A 25,869-nucleotide genomic window follows, 5' to 3' on the forward strand; every position below is an offset into this window, starting at 1 on the left:
CTTTGTCAAAAATCAATTGATTGCAGACATATAGATTTATTTCGGGACTGTCAGTTCCATTCCATTGATCTGTAGGCCTATCCTTTTGCTGGTACCACACCATCTTAATTACTGTAGATCGGCAGTAAGTTTTGAAATTGGAAATTCTTCTCTTTCAAGATTATTTTGGCTATTCTGTGCCCTTTGCATGTCCATATGAATTTTAGAATCAGCTTGCCCATTTCTCAGCACTACTGAACAAGCCTTGCATTCCTGGATAAACCACATTTGATCATGATGTATTATCCTTTTTATAAGTACTATTTGTATAGACTTAAAATTTTATTAAATATTGCTCTGTAGTCAACAAAGAGTTTTAAACTGCAGATTGATATAAACAGTTTCTCATTTGGAAAGGTCACCCTCCCTCTATGGATTAGAGGGAGACAACACGAGCCTATGAGAGACCAGCAAGGCTACAGCTAGGTCCACAGGAAACATGATGATGGCCTGGACCAGGCTGATTTCAGTAGAAATGGAGGGAGTGGATAGATCTGAGATTGATCTTTTTCTTGCCCTTGCTCCCAGTGTGTTCACCCACACCCCCCAACCCCAACATGCACACCCTGAGCTCTCTCTTGCTCTCTCCCTTCTTCGGTGCTTTATTTCCCCATTCTTCACTTCTCTAGTTCCTCCCCTGAACTATCACTTTCTCCAGGAAACCTTCCCCAATACTCCTGTGTGGACGCCCCTCCCATTTGCTCTCATAACACCCAGACTGTCCCAGTTTAAGTATTTATCACCGCTGACTAGAATTTGCATGTGTAATACCTGTGTGTGGTGAAAGAGTTCACTAGCTATCCTTCTCCATGTGATCTCGGACTACACACACAGAACAGAGAAGTAGCATCACACCCACAGTCGGCTTCCTGGAATTCCCTACACATTCTCCCCCACCCCACCCCTTGTATGTGTCAGGCACTTATGCCATCAACAGTCAACTTGTGTGGATAAAACCTATGAAAAGACCATTTGAAGAATTTGAGTAATCGCAAAGAATTATGAAAAACAGACTAAATTGGTTTCATCCACATATGATGCATTAATTACCGGTGAACCAGTGATGAAAATTAAAGGAATACACACAGAACTACAGACACAGCGTCATGAGCACAGTACTATTTCAGGAATTTGCAAGGATAATTGGAACTAGAAATTTTTGCCTCTCATACCACATAAGATACTCCACATAAGATGAAATCACACTGCTTTTGCAGGAGTGATACTCAAAAATTCAAACCCCTAGGGCTGCTCAGGCACTGAGCAGGGGCTTAGCTGGAGTATGTCTGAACTCCTCCTCTGAGGTGACCTGTCTGACCCCATAGTTGCTGGATCATGGGGAAGTTCAAAGAGTATTAGGGAAGTGCTCTGCACTTACCTGGCTGCCCTTGATAACACCACTGCTCTCCCAGGTACCAGCACTCTCTCTGAACATCACCACCAGGCCAGTGTGCTGATATCGAGGTGCACCAAGAACCAGGTTTTGTACCCTGCTCCTCAAGATGACTTCAGCAGCATAACCTGAAGATGGTGATCTGGAGAAGGTAAGTGTTTCCTTCACAGACCCTGCTCCCTCTGAGAGACCTATCCCTTAAGTAGGGGCAATGCAGTAGCCCCATGCTTAGTAGGTTGGGATAACTGGACCCTGCACTATATTCCCCTTTCTTAACATAATTAAATTGAAATTTTGAAATTTCTGTCCTTACAGTTATTCCAAGGGTCCAAAAAGAGCCAATGATATATATGTTAATTGAATTAGGCCATATCCTGACCCCTTCTTAAAGTTACCCTGCCCTTTCCACTTACCCAAGTAAGCATCATTCATGTCTGAATCTACCCTGGTTGTGTTGATGAAGGTAAATTTATCCTCTGACACATGGAGAAAGGCTCCACCAGCCCAGTCAAAGCTTCCCACAGCACCTAGCAAGAGACCATTCTGGGAAACAGGGTAGAACAAGATTGAGCAGCCTGCAACTTCAGTTCAATCTTTATCAAAATTCCAATAGCATTTTTCACAGAAATAGAACAAACAATACTAAAATTTTTGGAACCACAAAAGACCCCAAATATCCAAAGCAATTTGGTGCAGCAACTGTGGACAACATAATGGAGGTTCCTCAAAAATTTTTAAATAGAATTACCAAATTATCCAACAATCCTACTTCTGAGTATTTATCCAAAGGAAATGAAAACCCTAAATCAAGAGATACCCCACGTTCATGAAGCATTATTTACAATAGCCAAGACACAGGGACCCCTGGGTAGTTCATTCAGTTGGGCATTCAACTCTTGATTTCAGCTCAGGTCATGGTCTTGAGGTTGTGGGACTGAGACCCACGTTTGGCTCCATGCTCAGCATGGAATTCACTTGAGATTCTCTCCGTCTGCTCTGCCCCTCCCCCTGCCCCCACTCACACTCACTCACTCTCTCTTTCAAAATAAAATCTTGAAAAAAATAATTTAAAAAAACAATAGCCAAGGATGTGGAGAAAGGGGAACCCTCTTACACTGTTGGTGGGAATGCAAGTTGGTGCAGCCACTTTGGAAAACAGTGTGGAGATTCCTCAAAAATTTAAAAATAGAGCTACCCTATGGCCCTGCAATTGCACTACTGGGTATTTACCCCAAAGACACAGATGTAGTGAAAAGAAGGGCCATCTGTACCACAATGTTCATAGCATCAATGGCCACAATCGCCAAACTGTGGAAAGAGTGAAGATGCTCTTCAACAGATGAATGGATAAAGAAGATATGGTCCATATATACAATGGAACAATACTCAGCCATCAGAAAGGATGAATACCCAATTTTTGTTGCAACACAGACGGGACTGGAGATTATGCTGAGTGAAATAAGTCAAGCAGAGAGAGTCAATTGTCATATGGTTTCACTTGTGAAGCATAAGGAATAACATGGAGGATATTAGGAGAAGAAAAGGAAAAGTGAATTGGGGGAAATTAGAGGGGGAGACAAGGCATGAGAGACTGTGGACTCTGAGAAACAAACTGACAGTTTTGGAAGGGAGGGGAATGGGGGGATGGGTGAGACTGGTGGTGGGTGTTAAGGAGGGCATGTATTGCATGGAGCACTGGGTGTGGTGCATAACAATGAATCTTGGAACACTGAAAAAATTTAAAAATTAAAAATTTAAAAATACCCAAGATATGGAAATAATCTAACTATCCATCAAGGCATGAATAAAGAAAATGTGATATATAATACAGTGGAATATTATTTGACCATAAAAAAGAAAATCCTGCCATTTGTGACAACACATATGTGCCCACCTTGAAGGCATTATGCTATGAAAAATAAGTCAGAGAGAGACAAGTAGGGTATGATCTCCCTTATATGTGGAATCTAAAGACAAAACAAAACTCAATTATATAGATGCAGAGAACAGATTGGGGGTTGCAAAAGGCAATGAGTTGGGAGGGTAGGCAAAATGGGTGATGGTGGTCAAAAGGTACAAATTTCCAGTTATTAAATAAATAAATGCAGGGATGCAATATAAAGCATAGTGAGTATAGTTAGCTAAATTGTAATGTATATTTGAAATTGCTAAGAAAATAAATCTTATTACCAAGAACCAGTCCCAAATGGAGGCTATAAAAATTAGAGTGAATGAGACAGAAGAACAACTCAGTGATATAAAAGATAAGATGACAAAAAATAAGGAAACTGAAAAGAAGAGAGAAAGAGGGCACCTGGGTAGGTAGTTAAGCATCTGCCTTCAGCTCACATCATGATCTCAGAGTCCTGGGATCAATTCCCACATCAGGCTCCCTCAGGGAGCCTGCTTCTCCCTCTGCCTGCTGCTCCCCTTGCTTGTACTCTCACTCTCTCTCTGTCTGTCAAATAAATAAAATCTTCTAAAAAGAGAGAAAGAAAACTACTGAACAATAAAGGCATACTTAAATAGAACTCAGCCGTTCCATAAAGTGAAGTAACAGCTTGATAGTAGGGATCCCAGAAGATGAGGAGCAAGGGAGAGGGACAGAAGGCTTATTTGAACAAATTATAGCTGTGAACCTAATCTGAAGGGAAGGAAACAGGCATTCAAGTCCAAAAAGTCCATAAAAATAGGCCAACACATCAGCATATGATAATGAATTTTTCAAATTTCAGAGATAAACAGAAAATCCTGAAAGCACCTTGGGACAAGAGGTCCCTAACCTCCAAGGGTAGAAACATAAGGTTGTCAGCAGACATGCCTACAGAGACAGGGCAGGCCAAAAAGAACTGGCATGATATATTCAATGTGCTAAATGGGGAAAATATGCAGCCAAGAATACTTTATCCAGCAAGGCTGTCATTCAAAATGAAAGGAGAAATAAAGAATTTCAGTACATAGTCTCTCATGATTCACCTCCCCTTCCAATTTACCCCAACTCCCTTCTCCTCTCCATCTCCCCATGTCCTCCATGCTTTTTGTTATGCTCCACAAATAAGTGAAACCATATGATAATTGACTCTCTCTGCTTGACTTATTTTACTCAGCATAATCTCTTCCAGTCCCATCCATGTTGCTACAAAAGTTGGGTATTCATCCTTTCTGATGGAGGCTTAATACTCCATCGTATATATGGACCACATTTTCCTTATCCTCTGAAAAACAATCTGAGGGGTTTGAAGTGACGGGGGGGTGGGACGTTGGGGTACCAGGTGATGGGTATTAGAGAGGGCATGGATTGCATGGGGCACTGGGTGTGGTGAAAAAATAATGAATACTGTTATGCTGAAAATAAATAAATTAATTTTTTTAAATGGGGGAAAAAAAAGACTTTCAGTACAAACAAAAATTAAATGAATCTGTGAACACTAAACTAACCCTGCAAGAAATATTAAAGAGGATCCTTTGAGTGAAGAGAGAGCCCAATGGTAACAAAGACCAGAAAGGAACAGAGACAATCTACAGAAATAGCAACTTTACAGATAATACAATAACACTAAATTCGTATCTTTCTCTTTTTTTATTTTTTTATTTATTTTCAGCATAATAGTATTCATTGTTTTTGTACCACACCCAGTGCTCCATGCAATCCGTGCCCTCTATAATACCCACCATATCAAAAAATGGGCAGAAGATATGAACAGACACTTCTCCAATGAAGACATACAAATGGCTATCAGACACATGAAAAAATGTTCATCATCACTAGCCATCATGGAGATTCAAATTAAAACCACATAGAGATATTACCTTACACAGTTAGAATGGCCAAAATTAGCAAGACAGGAAACAACATGTGTTGGAGGGGATGTGGAGAAAGAGGAACCCTCTTCCACTGTTGGTGGGAATGCAAGTTGGTGCAGCCTCTTTGGAGAACAGTGTGGAGAGTCCTCAAGAAATTAAAAATAGAACTTCCCTATGACCCTGCAATTGCACTCCTGGGTATTTACCCCAAAGATACAGAAGTCATAAAAAGAAGGGCCATCTGTACCCCAATGTTTATAGCAGCAATGGTCACGGACACCAAACTGTGGAAAGAACCAAGATGCCCTTCAACGAATGAATGGATAAGGAAGATATGGTCCATATACACTATGGTGTATTATGCCTCCATCAGAAAGGATGAATTCCCAACTTTTGTAGCAACATGGGCGGGACTGGAAGAGATTATGCTGAGTGAAATAAGTCAAGCAGAGAGAGTCAATTATCATATGGTTTCACTTATTTGTGGAGCATAACAAATAGCATGGAGGACATGGGGAGATGGAGAGGAGAAGGGAGTTGGGGGAAATTGGAAGGGGAGGTGAACCATGAGAGACTATGGACTCTGAAAAACAATCTGAGGGGTTTGAAGCGGCGGGGGTGGGAGGTTGGGGGAACCAGGTGGTGGGTATTAGAGAGGGCACAGATTACATGGAGCACTGCATGAGGTGCAAAAACAAGGAATACTGTTATGCTGAAAATTAAAAAAAAATAAGTAAAAAAATGTATCTTTGGGGGGGAAAATTAAAAATAAAATGGAATAAAATAGTAAAAAAAAAAAAAAAGAAAGAAAGAAAGAAAAGAAAGTAATGGGCAGAAGACATGAATAGACACTTTTCCAAAGAAGACATCCAGATGGCTAACAGAACATTTAAAAAATGCTCTACATGCTATTTTCCAGAGTGGAGGGAGACAAACCCTAAGTGACTCTTAATCTCACAAAACAAACTGAGGGCTGCTGGGGGGAGGGGGTTTGGGAGAAGGGGGTGGGATTATGGACATTGGGGAGGGTATGTGCTTTGGTGAGTGCTGTGAAGTATGTAAACCTGGTGATTCACAGACCTGTACCCCTGGGGATAAAAATATATGTTTATAAAAAATAAAAATTTTTTTTAAAAATTGAACAACTCAGGAAACAATAGATGTTGGCAAGGATGTGAAGAAAGAGAAACCCTCTTACACTGTTGGTGAGAAGACAAACTGGTGCAGCCACTCAGGAAAAAAGTAGGAAGTTTCCTCAAAAAGTGAAAAATAGAGCTACACTATACCCAGCAACTGCACTAGTCAGTATTTACCCAAAGGATACAAACATCGTGATTTGAATGGGCACATGAACCCCAATGTTTATAGCCACCAATGTTCACAGTAGCCAAAATATGGAAAGAGGCCAGATGTCTCGTGACAGACGAATGGATGAAGATATACTGTGGAATATTACTCAGCCATCAAAAAGAATGAACTCTTACCATTTGGGGTGACATGGATAGAAATAGAGAGCATTATGCTAAGTGGAATAAGTCTGAGAAAGACAAATACAGTATGATTTCAGTCATGTATAATTTAAGAAATAAAACAGATGAACATAGGGGAAGGGAAGGAGCAAAGGGAAAATGAAATCAGATGAAAATAGAGAGGGTAGCGAAGAGATGCTGAGATGCTGAGCTTAAGGAAACAAACTGCGGGTGGCTAGATGCAACTGATGGATCACTAAATTCCTCCCCTGAAACTAATAATACAATATATGTTAACTAAATTGAACTTAAATAAAGAATTTTTAAATTTTTTTAATTTAAAAAAGAAAATAAATCTTAAAGTTTTCATCAAAAGAAAAATTTTTGTAACATATGTAGTGATACATATTAATTAGACTTATTGTAGTGATGTTTTCACAATATACACATATATCAAATCCTTATGTTATACACTTGAAGCTAAAATCTTTTTTTTAAAGATTTTATTTATTTGTTTGATAGAGATTACAGGTAGAGAGGCAGGCAGGGAGAGAGAGGAGGAAGCAGGCTCCCTGCTGAGCAGAGAGCCTGATGTGGGGCTCAATCCCAGGACCCTGGAATCATGACCTGAGCCAAAGGCAGAGGCTTTAACCCACTAAGCCACCCAGGCACCCCTTGAAGCTAAAATCTTATCATATATCCATATCTGTGTCATATACCCTCAATGACAACAACAACAACAACAACAAAAAACCAGGATTAAAAAGGGAAAGAAAAGGGACCACTGCTCCCCATCAAAGAAATGCCTCCCAACAGGTACTCATTGCAGATAAAAGCCACCAAACCTCTTGCCCAATCCCAATTTAATGAAGGACCACTTACAGAGGTGACGGCAGCACTGAAGCCTTCCTGAGACATCTCATGCTCAAAGGAGCTGGTACTCCCTGTCTGAGTACCTGAGAGGAAGAGAGATTTCTATAATAAGGAAAGCAGAAGAGCTGGAACTCAAATGCTATGGTGACCAGACAAAAGGAGGCTCAGATGGCAGCTATGCTGAATTAGAAAGTAATACCCCTTTTATAAAGATGTAGCTATTTGGCTCCAACTGGTTTTTGCCACATGACAATGCAGTCTAATGTTCCAACTTTTTAAGACAAACCATAAATCCAAATTGTATATGAACCCTCCCCCAGTTTTTAAAATTCTCTTAATCAGTTAACATTTATTGAGCATCCTCTATGGACCAGACACTATTCTAGACACTGGAGATTCAACAATGAAACACACACACAAATATTGGCAGCATATCCAAATTCTTGGAAAAATAGTGTGTGAGGTTTGGCTCCCCTACCCTCCAATTTTCCAGCCTATCGCCAATGCAAAGTAGAGATAAAATCCAGACCTTTGATTTCAAAGGAAATGACCAAGAGAGGCCAGAGTTGCTGGGAACTAGAGGAAGTGGAGAGAGTTGAATTAATCCTAAGAGTCAAAATATCAAGGGTTAGGAAATCCTAGTTTCTAAAGGAGAAAGGCATATTGGAGGGTAAAGGACTGCCTCTGGAGCTGCTGCAGGAATGCAGAACCTTAGCTTACCCTCAATTGCAAATATCTTTTCCTGGAGCTGGTTTTGAATGGTCTTCAGAGCTTCAAAGTTATTCACCCGGAACACATGATCACGAGAAGGCTTGGATGCAATGATATTAAGCTCTTCACGATTTTTTGGAACATTGAAAGCATCTCCCACCTGTTACCAAGGACAGTGACAATCAGACACCATCTGGAGTTAACTGTCTCATTCAGAAAAAAAAAAAAATTCTGAAGGAAAAGATTCTGAAACAGAATATGTCAAATGAGGGAATGCACCATAAGGCCCCTGGGACAGGGCCACCAAGTTGAGTAAAACAGAATGCCCTGCATGGGGCATTCTGTCAAGGAAGTTATTAGGAGCTGAAATACAGCCTTTGGTTCCTTTGTTGTGCCATGTCTCCTGGTGTGGGGCTGACGTCTCCCCAGAGTAAAGAGAGTCTTTTCCTCTTTATGAAGAGGTTTCCTACTTGTCAAACCATGCACCAAAGATGATACATTTTTCTGTCATACGAGGTAATGTGGTAGTTTGACTACAATGATGATCTGAACTCTTTACCTGTTCCTATATCCAAGCTCTTTCCCCCAAGAACTTTGCTGTATCTTCTCACTCATGAAAGAGTAACCTACCCTGCTTCCATCTCTGGGTGCAGCCATGCATCTTGCTAATATTCATTGGCTAATGGATATTATCATAAATGATGCAGACAGAGGCTTCAAAGAGTGTTTGCAACACTTTAATTTGCTCTTTTGTTCCCCTGCCTTCACCATGAAGACATGTCCAGGCTAGCACACAGAAGGATCACACAGGGAACAGAAGAACCAAGTAACTCCAGTTGTTCCAGCCGTTCTAGTCCAGCAAACAGACATGACTGGAAACCCTCAGAAATGGAGAGAGCTCAGCCAAGATCAGCAAAGCTGCCAACCAACCTTCAAATGAATACAGATATAAGAGAGAGCCAGTCAAAATCAGAAAAACTCCTCAGCTGAACTACAGAATCGTTTGTTTCAAAGACTGAATTCTAATTTGTTACACTTAACTGATATAGGCCCATATGGGCTAGAAGTGACCCTTGGCCCACCTTGGTTTTAGGGATATTTTCAAACTGAAGGGAACGTATATCCAAACAGAAACCCTCCACAGAAACATCAGGCCAGAAAGCCACATCTCCTACCCCAATGACATAGCGAATGATCCCCTCTCTGTCTGCTTCAGGGATGACATCCTTGTAATCCAAGGGATCATCAAACTTCTCTCCATCTGTGATGACAACTAGGATCTTAAAGACATTCTCCCGGGCTCCTGTGCTACTGTGAAATAGTTCTCTTCTGTCCAGGGAAGAGGAAAGAAAAGTCAAATGTGAACAGACAGAGACACTCGTTATGCTAGGGAGGGAATGTCAGTAGTCACAGGCACGGATGCAGCTAGGAGAGCTTCAGGCTCCCCTGGAATGAACATGGAGATGTGGTTGCCCCAAGACCTGGAAAGGCAGCAGGAGAAGGGAGAAGAGAGGAGGGAAAGGAAAGCATCACTGCCTTTATATACGTTTGCATAAACTGATTTTTTTTAATGATTCTTTTTTTTTTAAAGATTTTATTTATTTATTTGACAGAGAGAGATCACAAGTAGGCAGAGAGGCAGGCAGAGAGAGAGGAGGAAGCAGGCTCCCCACTGAGTAGAGAGCCCAATGTGGGACTCGATCCCAGACCCTGAGATCATGACCTGAGCCGAAGGCAGCGGCTTAACCCACTGAGCCACCCAGGCGCCCCCCATAAACTGATTTTTTAACTGAGTATTATACCCTTAAATTAAAACAAATTTTTAAGCTTAATTGGGCTTTCACAAACCCTTCCTGGTTTGATTCAACAACTCTCTAGCTCATCTTCCTGAACTTCTGTCCAACCCCCACCCTCACCTCTACACACACACACACATCACATCATATCAGAGCGAACTTCCAGAACAAGATATGGTGACATCTCCCCACGGCTTAAAACATTCAGTAGACCCCCACCCACTTTTCAGTTGCCTTAAGTGACCTGGCCTCAACTAGTCTCTGCAGCCTCTCTCTCACCTTCCTCACATCTCTCCTTCACTCACAACCCGTCGCTCCTGAGTGCGCCCTGCGAGTCTCTCCTCCACCTGTACTCGGGTCCCTTACCCCGTCCCTGTCTGAATAAGCCCCTTCACTCTTCAAAGTCCAGCAAAAAAAAAAAAAAAAAAATCACTTCCTCCTTCCACCCTAAGCGAAGATCTTCTTGTGTGCGTTATGTTAGTCACCATAAAATACATCATTAGTTTTTGGAGTAGTGTTCCAAGATTCATTGTTTAAGTACAACACCCAGGGCTCCATGTAATACATGACTCCTTAACACCCATCACAAGGCTCAGCCATATCCCCATCCCCCTCACCTCTAAGACTGTCCGTTTGTTTCTCAGAGTCCCCAGACTCTCATGGTTTGTCTCCCCCTCCGATTTCCCCCATTTCACTTGTCCTTGCCTTCTCCTAAGTCCTCCATGTTACTCCCAAGCAAAGACCTTACACTACTTTGCGGATTCCTGTGGCAGTGTGTGTTCTCCCATAGAGCTGTCTTATTGGCTTCACCAGAAATTCTGGGTCAGGGTTTTTCTTGAACTGATTGAAGGTGAAATGAAGCCGGAAGTCTTCAGAGAACTGCATCAAAGAAAACTGGGAACAGGCATCTGCCATTACATTGGAGAAGATGACTCGCCTCACACTTACCCATCTCCCAGGAAGCTCTACATAGATCTTGAAACATTGCAGTCTCCAAATCCCTCCAAATTCTATACAGTCCCTAATCCTTCCACCTCACCAGGACAGAGATCTGCCATCCGCTCCCACTTCTAAGTACTAGAACTCACCCAGAGAGGATATGTGAGTTTTATCTCCCATATCAACCCTTATCAATGAGCCAGAGTCGTATGCTATACAGATGGCTGGAAGAAGCTGAAGCTGCATCCAGACAGAGAAGGAAAAAGAATCATGAAAGAAAACCATGACCAATTTGCAATTTAACAATGTCTGCAATAGAAGTAAAAGGGGGAAGTGGAGACCTGGATGCCATATATTTGAGCTCTTTCCAAACCTACCCATATGCCCTCACCAAGGTTTTGGACTTCTTGAATAGATCCATCACAGTTGAGACAAAGGCCTTCATCCGCTGAAAGTCACTCGGGATGATGCTACCAGAGCCATCAATCAAGAAGGCAATATCACTGTCTTGCCGAGGGCACTCTTGGGGAACAAAAGAAAGGATGAACTAATTAAGTACTAGTACATGCACTAACTAAATGCATTCATTTTTTTTGCATGTCAGCTCTCTGCTGAGAAGTCAAAATAAAAGGTAAACAATATCCAACCCATGTTCCACGCTTAATAAAAACATGGACACAATCTCATGATCACAGCCACTATGAAGAAGACATCTGCCAGAAGATGCCAATGTTACTTTTTTTTTAAATTTCTTTTCAGCGTAACAGAATTCATTGTTTATGCGCCACACCCAGTGCTCCATGCAATACGTGCCCTCCATAATACCCACCAACTGGCTCCCCCAACCTCCCACCCCCCTGACACTTCAAACCCCTCAGATTGTTTTTCAGAGTCCATAGTCTCTCATGGTTCACCTCCCCTTCTAATTTCCCTCAACTCCCTTCTCCTCTCCATCTCCCCATGTCCTCTCTGTTATCTGCTATGCTCCACAAATAAGTGAAAACATATGATAATTGACTCTCTCTGCTTGAATTATTTCACTCAGCATAATCTCTTCCAGTCCCATCCATGTTGCTACAAAAGTTGGGTATTCGTCCTTTCTGATGGAGGCATCATACTCCATAGTGTCTATGGACCACATCTTCCTTATCCATTCGTCCATTAAAGGGCATCTTGGTTCTTTCCACAGTGCCAATGTTACTTTTGAAGATCAACAAAAGATAAACAAATTTTCATGAATACAAGTAGATTCACATAGCTGAAGGAAGAAATAGAAGTAAACAAGAAAAACTACAAAATTTAAAGATGCTTGTAAGGACATCATACTTGCAGATAGACGACCACTGCTTAATGATTCCTTATCAATTTTGTGATGTTTTCATTAGCCATTCACAAGAATAAACACAGGAAATGTTAGGAGAAGCAAAGAAAAATTTGCAGGAAGAAACTGAAGCCTTTGAGTCTATAGTAGAATCAATTCAGCAGATGTCAGCATATTAAAAAGTTCAATTATATGCAAAATTTGGGAGCAAAATAAACCTTGATGCTGATGAGAGTTAAACATTTTATAATACTTTTAAAGATCTGTTTAATAAACTTGAATATTGTTTAATACAATTTAGAATATGGATGAAGTGTGGGAAAATTTGGTAAATTCTGCCCAAGGAAGTCAGGAAAAGTAGTAGTATTAGCTCAGAGCTAACTCTGAGAAGGAGAAATAATTTGCCAGAAATACAAAGGGTGAAATAAGTTCCAGGAAAAAGGAACAGCACATACAACAACATGCTGGATATCCTCCTCTTTCTGTTCCCAGCCCCAAATCCACTTTCTACCTCCTCCAACTGCTCTGCACCCCAGGAAGTCAGCCCACGTAAACCACATGCATTCGGGATTCCTTTGCCTCTGATTTCTACTTGGATTTGCCCAATTAGGAGCCTCAGTAGAAGACGGGAAGGAGGGAAGAGTGAGATCAGAGTTTTCTCCCCTTACTCCCTTCCTGGAAGGTTGCTTTGGGCCAGCTGTGGCCCTCAGTGGAAAATCACTGCTCCTTCAAGGAGGCACACTCCACACAACTCTCTCCTTCTGAATTCTCATTACTTCTCCCTCTCCTTGTCCAGTCAGCCTAGGAGTGGTAACGGCTCTGCTGCTGCTTGCCCTTAGGGTCCACTATAGTTCCCTAGGACTCTAACAAACCTTTAAAATTAGTCCCTTTGTAAATAAACCTTCTCAACTTATTTTAACTGGAGTGTACCATCCCTGACTGATAAAAAAGAAATGAACTTAAAATAATTCTGCAGAATTGAGGGATTGAAATGGCTCTACTAAAATCAATCTATGTGAAGAGAATGGAGATAAGCCTATGTCATTAAGCAGAGGAAAGTTGGGAAGGGCCTTTCCATCCCCCCAAAATAGTTAGACTTTGTCCCTTAGGCAGTGGAAAGCCACAGAAGTTTTCTTAGAAAAGGAGGCGAGGGGATCTTTTTTGTATCTAGAAAGATTACTGTAGCAATGGAAAGTTTCTAGCCACTCTAATCATGGTTGCCAAACCCTGGAAACAACCCAAACATCGTTCAGTGTGTGAACAGACTGTGTTCCGGGACTACTGTAAATCTCTGCGATGGAATACTGTTGGGCAATAACAAGGGAAAGAACTAGTGACACAACAACAACATGCATGAACAATGAGGCAAATACCTCATGCTAGTGAAAGATGCTGATCTCAGAAGGTCATAATTCCATTCATGGAGCATTCTTAAGACAAACTAAACAGTGATGGAGAACAGACCAGTGAGTGCCAAGGGCTAGGATGGAGAGGGAGAAGGCAGCTAACTATAAAGAGAGAGCACTGAGGGGCCCCTGGGGGGTCCAGTCGGTTAAGTTTCCGCTTTCAACTCTGGTCATGATCCCAGAGTCCTGGGATAGAGCTCCACGTTGGGCTCTCTTCTCAGCGGGGAATCTGCTTCTTCCTCACCTTCTGCCTGCCACTCACCCTGCTCAGACTCGCTCTGTGTCAAATAAATAAATAAAATATTTTTTAAAAGAGAGAGAGCGTGAAGGATGTTTTTAGGGGAGTAACAGAACTCTGGTATTCTGTCCATGTTGGGTTTTTTTTAAGATTTTATTTTTAAGGATGCCTGGGTGGCTCAGTCAGTTAAGCATCTGTCCTCGGCTTGGGTCATGATCCCAGGGGCCTGGGATGGAGTCCTGCATTGTAAAGTAATCTTTACAACCAGCATGGGGCTGGAATTCACAACCTGGAGCTCAAGAGTCACCTGCTCTACTGACTGAGCCAGCCAGGCAGCCCATGTTCATGTTGTCTTCTAATGAAAATCTATACATACCTTAAAATTCAGGGAAGTGTATACTAAAAGAAAAAAGGCCAATTTAACTGTATTATCTTTGAAAAAATAAAATTACCCCCAAACGTATTGGCTTTTCAAAAATAGATAAGCAGATTCTAATATCTGTATGGAACATATACAAAGAAAATTAAACAGAAAAAATTTTGAAAATCTCAAAGGTATGTTAAATGAAAAGAATCAAGTGTGTACAACATGCTACCATTTGTGGCACAAAATGAACATTAGAGATATGTATATGTTTGGGAATACAGAGTATTACTGGAAGACACAAGAGACTGGTAACAGTGGTTGAATGCCAGGAAGAAAACGTAGGCTGGAAGAATCAAGAGAGAGAAGTGTTATGTGCTTGAGTGCTGTTTGAATTCCGAATAATTTTTAAAGAGCTGAAAATGAGGGCGCCTGGGTGGCTCAGTGAGTTAAGCCACTGCCTTCAGCTCAGGTCGTGATCTCAGGGTCCTGGGATCGAGCCCCACATCGGGCTCTCTTCTCAGCAGGGAGTCTGCTTCCCCATCTCTCTCTGCCTGCCTCTCTGCCTGCTTGTGATCTGTCTCTGTCAAAGAAATAAATAAAATCTTTTAAAAAAAAAAAAAAGAGCTGAAAATGTGTTTTAAAAAGAAAAGTATGGAATCCCAAGAGTGAGGACTGAAGAGAGCAATGTGAGGGTAAGAGCTGCAGCTACAGAACTGAATGCAGTTGGGCAGGAAGAACACATGGACGAGAACAGAAGCTGAAACCTGGTACCCCTACCTACATATGCAAAGGCGACAGAGGAAGACGGCCTGGAGATGAGGTTCAGCAGAAGCCTTGGCAGGGGAAGAAGCAAGAGGAAGGGGCGGCAAGGGGAATGGGATGGGAGAAGAAGGGAGAACAGGGGACGGGAGAAATCTGGAGCCCCGGTGTTTAGGGAAGGAAGAGATGATCTATAGGTCACATCAGAGTCAGTAAACATGAGGACAGGATAGAGATTTGGCATTTAGGGAATCACAAATGTCATCTGTAAGAGGAAGATATATATGTGATGGTTGGACAGAAGCCAGATTTCAGAGGGTAAAGAATGGTGATATGGGGAAATGGAAATAAGATGAGAGAACTCTTACAAGAAGTTTGGTGGTGAAAGAAAGGAGAAATAGCAGAAGATGTAGAGAAGACCAGGGAGAGGAAAGGTTATTTTCAAAGCTATCAATTCTGGTGGTTGATTTTTTAAAGATATAGGTAGGCATGAGCATGTTTACATTCAAAGGACGGGGAGAAATTTAAGCTCCTGGAGAGATGATGATTGAGGGTGTGGGCTTCAAGTTGGCGATATGATAAAGCCTCAAAAGCCCAGATAGAAGAGTGATTCATGGAAAGGTGGACAGTTAGGTCTCCCTCTAAAACCAGTGAGACACTGCCAAGGGTGGTACCATTGCAAAAATTTGAACAAGAAGAAGGAGTAAGTAGAGGGAGTTCATCCCTGGAAACCTTGATTTTCTTTGTGAAGAAGGAAGGAAGGTTATCTGTTTAGAGTAAAGTACAAAGGAGCAGTGCTTGAGGGGGGAACTACAAAAGAAAGACATATCTGCCTTTGTTAAAAGGCAACTTGAAAAACAAGCAAAAGGATGGCCAAGCAGTTGAAGAAGTAAGTGGCAGAAAGCAGCTCGGAAAAAAAGATTTGATCACTCTCACTCACTCTCTATCAATCAACAAATGTTGGGGAACAAGCATGTGGTAGGCAGCCACCAAGATGATGCACAAGGTTCTCACCTCCTAGAAATAACACCCTTACATAATCACCTTCTCTTGAATGGGAGATGGATTTTTTTTTACTCACTTCAAAGGAACATAAGATGCCAGAGGTAATGTTCTATTACTTCTCAGATTAGATTATGGAAAGACTAATTTCTTTCTTGGGTGTTTTCTCTCTTGTTTTCCTACTCCCTTGTTCACTCTGAGGGAAGTCAACTGCTCTAGGGGGAGCAGTTGTAAGCTGCTTTATGGGGGACCTCACGTGACAAGCAACTGAGAGAAACCTCCAGCCACCAGCCAGTGAAAATTGAGGTCCCCAGTTCAACAATCTTGTAAATGTGCTTGGAAATGGATCTTCTTCCTCCAGTCAAGCCTTTATGAGACCACAGCTCCAATTTAACAGATTAACTTCAATTTCATGAAAAAACCTGAGGCAGAGGCACCCAGCTAAACCATGCCCAGATTCCTGATTGATAGGAACAGTAATATACATGTTTATTGTTTTTAGCTAAGTTTAGGGGCAATTTGTTAAGCAGCAATAGATACAAGAGCATAGAGCAATCAACAAAGGTAAGCAGTATTCCTGCTATCATGAAGCCAACGTTCTAGAAGAAAACACAGAAAAGAAACAAAATATGTATATACAGATATGAAGATGGTAAAGTATAATAATAATGTGGTGGGAATTAATGGTGGAAATGATTATAAGAGCCACTCAGGAAAGGCCTCTTTGGGAGATGACATTTGAGCAGAGATGACAATAATGGGTTGTGAGCTAAGATCTGAGGGAAGAGCATTCCAGCCTGGAGGAATAGTAAAGGCCCTAAGGCAGGGACAACTTGGTGTCATTCTTGGAGAACAGAGGCAGCCAGGGTGCCTGGAGCACAGTGGATGAAATAATAATGTTGGGAGAGCCTCAAAGGCTATGGTCAGGAGACTTAGACACTTACTCTAAGGATGATGGCAGGGGCTGGGGGATGGAAGAATCATCTCACAAAGATGAGTAGCTACCTCAGGACTTTTCTATTATTATTTGTTATTGTTGTATTAGTCACCATACAGTGCATCATTAGTTTTTAATATAGTGTTCCAAGATTCATTGTTTACATGTGAACACCCAGTGCTCCTTTCAATATATGCCCTCCTTAATACCCATCACCCCACCCCACTCCCTTCTAAAACCCTGTTTCTCAGAGTCCACAGTCTCTCAGGGCTCGTCTCCCCCTCCAGTTTCCCTCCTTCATTTTCCCTTCCTTCTCCTAATGTCCTCCGTGCTATTCCTTATGCTCCACAAGTAAGTGAAACCATCTGATAATGGGCTTTCTCTGCTTGATTTACTTCACTCAGTATAATCTCCTCCAGCTCCATTGATGTTGATGCAAAAGTTAGGTATTCATCCTTTCTGATGGCTGAGGAATATCCCGTTGTGTATATGGACAACATCTTCTTTATCCATTCACTGTTGAAGGGCATATTCACTCTTTCCACAGAGTGGCTATTGTGAACATGGCTGCTATGAACATTGTGATGCATATGGCCCTTCTTTTCACTGCATCTGTATCTTTGGGGTAAATACCCAGTAGTGTAATTTCTGGATCATTAGGGTAGCTCTATTTTTAACTTTTTGAGGAACCTCCATACTGTTTTCCAAATGCCTGTACCAACTTGCATTTGTTGTCCCACCAACAGCATAAGAGGGTTCCCCTTTCTCCAAATCCTCTCCAACATTTGTTTCCTGCCTTGTTAATCTTTGCCATTCTACCTGGTGTAAGGTGGTATCTCAGTGTGGTTTCAATTTTAATTTCCCTGATGGCTAATGATGATGAACATTTTTTCATGTGTCAATTAACCATTTGTGTGTCTTCCATTGGAGAGTGTCTGTTCATGTCTTCTGCCCATGTTTTGACTTGATTATTTATTTTTTTTGGGTGTTGAGAAGTTCTTTATAGATTGGATATCAGCCCTTTGTCTGTGTGTCATTTGTGAGTATCTTATTCCATTTCATGGGTTACCTCTTTGTTTTGTTGACTGTTTCCTTTGCTGTGCAGAAACTTTTTATCTTGATGAGGTCCCAAAGTTCTTTTTCATTTTGTTTCCTTTGCCTTTGGAGATATGTCTTGAATGAAGTTACTGTAGCCAATGCTGAAGAGGTTACTACCTCTGTACTCCTCTAGGATTTTGATGGATTCTCTCAGGACTTTTCTTAAAGTTGAAGACCCTCCCATCTTCCCCCACCTTCTCTACTGGAGCCCAGTCCCTCTAGCTTCTGCACCTAGACCTCTAAGTCACCACTCAAGCTATGAACAGTCCTCCCCTTTCCCTCACACTGCCCATCTGCAGTTTCTGCCAAAAGCCACTTACCTCTGAGCTTTGATGGAAAAGTCTGGGGCGGCTGCCATAGGTTGGATCCAAACAGGAAGCATAAGCCATTCACATAGGTGTTCTCCTTACAAGTTTGGTGCACGGTGGGGCCACAGGCCTGGGAAAGGTTGCAGGTGGGTGGGGTTGTTCCGGATTCCTGTCCTTTCACCCCAGGACCTCACCCTCCACAGACCACAGCTCCAGCAGCCATGGACCCCCAACTCCTTCCCTCGGGACACTCCCATGACCCAGGACAACTCACCAGCAGTCGGAAAGGCCTGGTCGCAAATGCCAGAGACAGGCCCAGAGACATATTCACCGCCTCCAGGGGGACTGGGGAGACATAAATACATGGTCAGCTTTGGGGAGTAAAGGGGGCTCTGTGAAGGTGAACAGAGGTCACTTTGACCTGGGATACATGGAGACCTAACAGTTCAAGAAGGAACCCAAGTCCTCGGAAAGGAACATGAAGGGAGTACCTGAGGATGTCTGAGGCTAAGTCTGTATACACACAGAGGCTGGGGAGCTGAACCCCTGAGCCCTTCAATCACACATCCCCAAAGCAAAAGGAATTCCTGGAAAGTTCAGGTGTATGTACAGGTGGAAACCTAGCCCTGGGTCCCAGGGAGGGGCAGTGACTCACCCTGCAGGTTGATGGACTCACACTTGCCCATGCTGTAGTCACACTGGTAGAGACCACCTGTTTGGTTGGCAGCCTTTATCTCCTGGGGGGCTCCAACAACAAACCTGGGGAGGTGAGATAGGAACAAATCACCACAGGGACAAGAGCAAACTCTGATGTCTGAGGAGAGAAAGAGATCATAGAAGTTTGGCCACCCAGAGGAAAGTGAGGACTCACGACCCTCACACGTATTTCCCAATTCCCCAGAAATAGGAGGATGACTCCGCAAAGAAAAAAAATTGGAAAATTTGAAATTGTGGAAGGGGAATGGCCTCTCTAAGAATGATACAAAACCAAGAAGTCATTTAAAAGTTATTGAATCCGGGGCACCTGGGTGGCTCAGTGGGTTGGGCCGCTGCCTTCGGCTCGGGTCGTGATCTCGGGGTCCTGGGATCGAGCCCCACATGGGGCTCTCTGCTCAGCAGGGAGCCTGCTTCCTCCTCTCTCTCTCTGCCTGCCTCTCTGCCTACTTGTGATCTCTCTCTCTGTGTCAAATGAATGGATAGAATCTTTAAAAAAAAAAAGTAAAAGTAAAATAAAATAAAAGTTATTGAATCCTATATTGTACATCTGAAACTAATATAACACTGTACATTAACTATACCAGAATTAAAATTTTTTAATGAATACATTTAATCACAGGCCACAGTCATTTTAAATAAATTTCTGTACGTGGTATCAGGGAAATCCAAACCAAAACCATAATGAGGTATCACCTTATACCTGCAGCATGGCTAAAATCAAAAAAACACAAGAAACAACAGGTGCTGAGAAGATGTGGAGAAAGGGGGACCTCCTGCACTGTTGGTGGGAATGCAAACAGGGGCAGCCACTCTAGAAAACAGCATGAAGGGGCGCCTGGGTGGCCCAGAGGGTTAAGCCTCTGCCTTCCGCTCAGGTCATGGTCTCAGGGTCCTGGGATCGAGCCCCGCATCGGGCTCTCTGCTTGGTAGGGAGCCTGCTTCCCCCTCTCTCTCTGTCTGCCTCTCTGCCTACTTGTGATCTCTCTCTCTGTGTCAAATAAATAAATAAAATCTTTAAAAAAAAAAAAAAAAAGAAAACAGCATGAAGTTCCTCAAGAAGCTAAAAAAAAAAAAGTTAAAAACAGAACTACCTTGTGATCCAGCAATTACATTATTGGATATTTACCCAAAGAATATAAAAACACTAATTCAAAGGGATACATGCATCTCAATGTTTTTACCAGCATTATCCACAATAGCCAAATTATGAAAGAGCCCATATGTCTATAAACTGAAGAATGGATAAAGAAGATGTGGCATATTGGGGTCCGTTACTGGCTAAGTCAGTGGAGCATGTGACTCTTGATACTGGGGTTGTGAGTTTGAGCCCCATGCTGGGTGTCGAGATTACTTACCCAATAAAACCTTAAAAAAAAAGAAGTTATGGTGCATATATACAAAGGAATATTACTCAACCAAAAGAAAGAATGAAATCTTGCCATTTGCAACGACATGGATGAGTTAGAGAGTATTATGCTAAGTGAAATAAGTCAATCGGAGAAAGACAAATACCGTAAGACTTCACTTATATGTGGAATTTAAGAAAACAAGCTAGGGAACACAAAAAAGAAAAGGAGAGAGGCAAACCAAGAAACAGACTCCGCTATAGAGAACAAATTGTTGGTGACTAGCAGGGAGAAGAACTGGGGACGGGTTAAATAAGTGATGGGGATTAAGGAGTGCCATTTGTGATGAGCACTGGGCATTGTATGGAAGTGTTGAGTCACTGTACTGTGCACCTGAAACTAATATACCACTGTATGTTAACCACCTAGAATTTAAATTAAAACCTTTTAAATTTTTTCTGTATGTGCAACAGACACATGAAAAAAAGTGCTCTACATCACTGAGCATCAGGGAAATAGAAATCAAAATCACAAAGAGATATCACTTCATACCAGTCAGAATGGCTGAAATTATCAAGTCAGAAAACAACAAATGTTGGTGAGGATGTGGAGGAAAGGGAACCCTCTTACACTGTTGGGGGGAATGCACTGGTATAGCCACTCTGGAAAACCATAGAGAGGTTAAAAATAAGACAACTATCATATGATCTCCCTGATATGAGGATGTGGTGATGCAACATGGGGGATTAAGTGGGTAGGAGAAGAATAAATGAAACAAGATGGGATTGGGAGGGAGACAAACCATAAGGGACTCTTAATCTCACAAAACAAACTGAGGGCTGCTGGGGGGAGGGGGCTTGGGAGAAGGGGGTGGGATTATGGACATTGGGGAGGGTATGTGCTTTGGTGAGTGCTGTGAAGTGTGTAAACCTGGTGATTCACAGACCTGTACCCCTGGGGATAAAAATATATGTTTATAAAAAAAAATAATAATAATAATAAAATATATATAAAATTTTTTTTAAAAATAGAGCTACCCTATGACCCAGCAATTGCACTACTAAGTATTTACCCCAAGATACAAACATAGTGATCTGACAGGGTACTTGCACCCCAATATTTATAGCAGCAATGTCCACAATAGCTTAACTATGGGAAAGGCCCAGATGTCCATCAACAGATGAATGAATAAAGAAGATGCAGTACAAATATAAAATGGATTATCAGTCAGCCATCAAAAAAGATGAAATCTTACCATTTACATTGATGTGGATGGAACTGGAGGGTATTATGCTGAGAAAAATAAGCCAATCAAAGAAAGACAAGTATCATATGGTTTCCCTCACATGTGGAGTAGGAGAAATAGTGCAGAGGATCATAGAAAAGGAGGGAAAACTTAACGGGAAGAAATCAGAGATGGAGACAAACCACAAGAGACTCTTAATCTCGGGAAACAAACGGGATTCCTGGAGGGGAAGTGGGTGGGGAGATGGGGTAACTGGGTGATGAGCATTAAGGAAGGCACATCATGCAATGAGCATTGGGTGTATATGCAACTGATGGATTACTAAACTCTACATCTGAAACTCATTATGTTGGCTAACTGAAGTTAAACAAAAATTTTCTGTACATGATAAACTACCACAAGCAATCAAAGGACAAGCAACAAACTGGGCAGAGGGAGATTAGCAACTCGTGCCACAGACTACTTTCCTCAATAGTTAGAGCTCCTACAAACCAATTAAGGAAGAAAAAACAACAGAAAAATGGGCAACAAATAAGAAAAAGGTGTTCACAGAAAAGGAAATCTATCTCTCATTCAAACATAAGTGCAATCTAAAACTAAATTGAGATACCATATCTCACCTATTCAATTTGCAAAGATCAATAAGTTCGATAACACACTGGGCTGGTAAATGGGTGGGGAAGTAGGTGTTTCAATAAATTTCTGGTGTGAATGTAAATTGTTGCCACCTCCATAAAGAGTAATCTGGAAAAACCTATTAACTTTACACATGCATATGTATCCTTTGATCCCGGAATCCTAGTTCTGGGAACTTACTTCCAAACATACTTGCACATGTACAAAATGACAGCATTTTTCACATCACAAAAGTTTGGAAACAATCTAATGTCTATTAAGAAGATTTAAGTGTAATATCAATGTAAATTATAGTACATCAAAATAATAGATTATGAAGCAAGCATAAAAAAGAAAGAGTAAGATAAATAAATCTTTCTAAAAAATGGGGTGCCTGGGTGGCGCTGTTGGTTAAGAATCTGACTCTTGGTTTCAGCTTAGGCCATGACCTCAGGGTCATGAGATCCGAGCCCCAGGCACCCCACGTAGAGTCTGTTTAAGATTCTCTTTTCCTCTCCCTTTGCCCCTCACCCATGCTTGCTTGCACGCGCTCACTCTTTCTCTCTAACAAATAAATAAATCTTAAAAAAAAAAAAAGAATTAGTAAGGTCTTTAAACATTTATCAGGTAAAATCACCAAGCTCTATTAAGAAAAAAAAAAATTCAGAGTTCAGTATAGAGCAGAGGCCAGGAAACTTTTTCTGGAAGGTACTATTATTTCCGTAAATATTATTTCATATAGGCAAATATTTTAGGCTTTGCAGACCATATACTCTCTTTTGAAGACTCTTGATTTCATTTTAAATCCAAAGCAACCATAAACAATGAATGGCAAGTTGGGATGAAGGTTGTGTCAATAAAATTTTTTCACAAAAATAGGCAGCAGGCTGCAGTTTGAGTATAACATGCTACAAATTGTGTGTGGTACTGGGGTTAGGGAAATGTGGAGGCACACACAGCATAGAACCTCTATGGAAGAACCCACAAGAAACCATTTACCAGGGACCCTCCTGAGTAGGGAATGGGGGAAAGGAGTGTATGCTGAGAAAACTTTACTATTACGTTCTATCTTTCAAATGTAGAACTCTGTAACTGTATTTCTGATACAAAAATAAATAAATCAAGAAAAAAATAAAGGAAATTGTGGGGGGGTTTAGGCATATATGTTTTAAAGAGAATAAGTATAAGACAACCTCCACCTGCAGTCCTTACCGGGATCCCTCGAGCTGGACCACACTGTGCCCAAAGCTCCTTGCATTCTCTTGGAAGATCGCTGCTTTTTCAGTCTCCAGGTTGAACCCGTCACATAGTAAGACCAAGGCTAGAGGAAGGACAAGCGGTGAGGATCAGGCAGGGATAAGAAGGTAAGAAAGCAACTTACCCTCTTGCTCCATGCATCTACCGGCTGAAACTCACCCAAACCCAGAATGGAAATGTCTGTCTCCCAAGTCCAGCTCTATTAGCCTGAGGCAGAGGTTGTCACACTTTTTCTATAAAGGGCCAAATATTTTAGGTTTTGTGGCCCAATAAAACAAGAGAGAAAATGCATTCCACACATTTTTCAATAAGGAAATGCAAAGTATAATAATTGAGTACTGATTAGGGGTGCCTGACTGGCTCGATCAGTAGAGCCTGTGACTCTTGATCTCAGAGTCACAGGTTCAACCCTGGGGGTTCAACCCCTATGTTGTGTGTAGAGATTGCTTAGTAAAATCTTTTCTAAAAATTTACTAATGAGACAAATGGAATTCTTTGGGGAAGATAACATCTCTGGGATTCAAAGTTAGTATTCTCTATCATAAATAGATTATAAATACTCATTTGAGGGGTGTCTGAGCGACTCAGAGGGATGAGCAGCAGCTCTTGATCTCAGCTCAGGTCTTGATCTCAGGGTCCTGAGTTCAAGCACCACATTGAGCTCAATGCTGGGTGTAAAGCCTATTTGAGAAAATTCTTAAAATTCTCATTTATTTAAAAATAAATAAATGCTCGGGACGCCTGGGTGGCTCAGTTGGTTGGACGACTGCCTTCGGCTCAGGTCATGATCCTGGAGTCCCGGGATCGAGTCCCGCATCGGACTCCCAGCTCCATGGGGAGTCTGCTTCTCCCTCTGACCTTCTCCTCATTCATGCTCTCTCTCACTGTCTCTCTCTCAGGTAAATAAATAAAATCTTTAAAAAATAAAATAAAATAAAAAAAATAAATAAATGCTCATCTGAGACCTATGGCTCACAAGTGGCATAAAAACAGACGGGAAGAAGCCCCCCTAGATCCCCACAAGCCCCAGCTGCTGATTCCTGATAGTTGAATGGGGTGCGTTCAGCCGGTCTCTATCTCCACCCTGTGCCCCCACCTACTGATTTGCCCAACAATCAGGTTCCTAAAGACTCAATTAGGTAATTTCCTTCCTATGGAATTATCAAGCACTTTTTTTCCCTTTGGTTCATTCTCTACAAATTCTCTACAAAGCATGGGCATAAAAGGAAACAAAACTGAAAAATTTTGGCCAGCCACTCAACATGTACACCTGGATTCTTGGAAAACAGAACTCTGGACAAAGTGAAGGTGATAACATGGAATGCAAGAAAAACACTCAGTATCCAGTATGCGTTGTGCACCCTTGGGCATATCATTCCACCTCTCTGGGGCCTCAGTTTCCTGGTCTGTAAAGTGAAGGGAACAGCCAAACCCCATTGCATAGTCCATGAATTTAAGTATTCATCCAAGCTTCTCTGGGTATCTTGGTCTGGTTCTACTCTCTTTCGAATCCCTTATCTTTCCCCAAGCCCTCTTTATATTCCCCCAGGCTAGTTCCTACATATTCTGTGCTGCCTCTCTCCACTCAGACTCATAAAACCCCTCCTGACCCTGAGTCCCCCTCCCGCTGAAGTCCCTGGTGTACCTGTTAACAGAAGGACTCTGTGAGTCATAGCTGGAGAGAGCAGGAACTGCGGGGCTGCACATACCACTGAGCCACTTCAAGAAAGCCACCAAGCACAGGAAGGACAGAAAAGGAGAAGCTTGAGGCAGAAGTCTGGTAGCGATTCAAAGGAAGAGGGCGGAGGCTCAGGGAGCACACCAGCCCTGCTTGACATTTTCCTGGGGCTGCAAACAGCCTGTGCTCCCTTCCTAACCAGATTCCTGGCCCAAACCATCAAGATCATTGTCCCAAGTGATGTGGGAAAAAGAGGCAGAAGAAAAATTATTAAATTTCCTTATTAAGTACAGCCCATTGACAAGTCCTTGAAACAGGCAGAGTGACATTCCTCTAGGGACTCAACTGCCTCCATGTTAATACTTTCCTAAGGGCAAAAGGTAATGCTAGCCTGACCCCCTCACCCCAGGATCCTGTAGGTCTACTTCAACTATAAAAATTCCTTTGGAAACTTCCTTTATCTCTAAAACCCCCAAGATACGTTTTAGCAACCATTCCCCAAGCATGTGGCCCACTGATATAATTGGAAGGGTCTCATAACTAAGATTTT

General features: G+C 41.9%; 1 protein-coding gene across 6 annotated transcripts in view; it reads right to left on the reverse strand.

Annotated features, from left to right (window-relative positions):
* LOC132026679 (integrin alpha-M-like) overlaps nt 1–25,396 on the reverse strand; it is a 44,219-nt gene extending 18,823 nt beyond the window's left edge. For 5 of the 6 annotated variants that reach the window (XR_009406969.1, XM_059414822.1, XM_059414821.1 and 2 more), the window contains exons 1-12: nt 25,287–25,396; nt 23,597–23,705; nt 19,116–19,219; nt 18,735–18,805; nt 18,473–18,590; nt 11,416–11,546; nt 10,834–10,979; nt 9,465–9,618; nt 8,299–8,449; nt 7,588–7,661; nt 1,846–1,975; nt 1,418–1,560 (exon numbers count right to left, since the gene is read on the reverse strand). Coding sequence is in view for 5 of the 6 variants with exons in the window: in XM_059414822.1 (XP_059270805.1) it covers nt 1,418–1,560; nt 1,846–1,975; nt 7,588–7,661; nt 8,299–8,449; nt 9,465–9,618; nt 10,834–10,979; nt 11,416–11,546; nt 18,473–18,590; nt 18,735–18,805; nt 19,116–19,219; nt 23,597–23,705; nt 25,287–25,314 (1,359 nt within the window). In the remaining variant the exon portion in view is untranslated. Of the gene's footprint in view, nt 1–1,417; nt 1,561–1,845; nt 1,976–7,587; nt 7,662–8,298; nt 8,450–9,464; nt 9,619–10,833; nt 10,980–11,401; nt 11,547–18,472; nt 18,591–18,734; nt 18,806–19,115; nt 19,220–23,596; nt 23,706–25,286 lie in introns of all 6 variants that reach the window. The other variant, XM_059414823.1, reaches the window with a different exon arrangement.
* Between the last annotated feature and the right edge of the window lie 473 nt (nt 25,397–25,869).

Source organism: Mustela nigripes, chromosome 11 (assembly GCF_022355385.1).
Source record: "Mustela nigripes isolate SB6536 chromosome 11, MUSNIG.SB6536, whole genome shotgun sequence".
Taxonomy (NCBI): Eukaryota; Metazoa; Chordata; class Mammalia; order Carnivora; family Mustelidae; genus Mustela; species Mustela nigripes.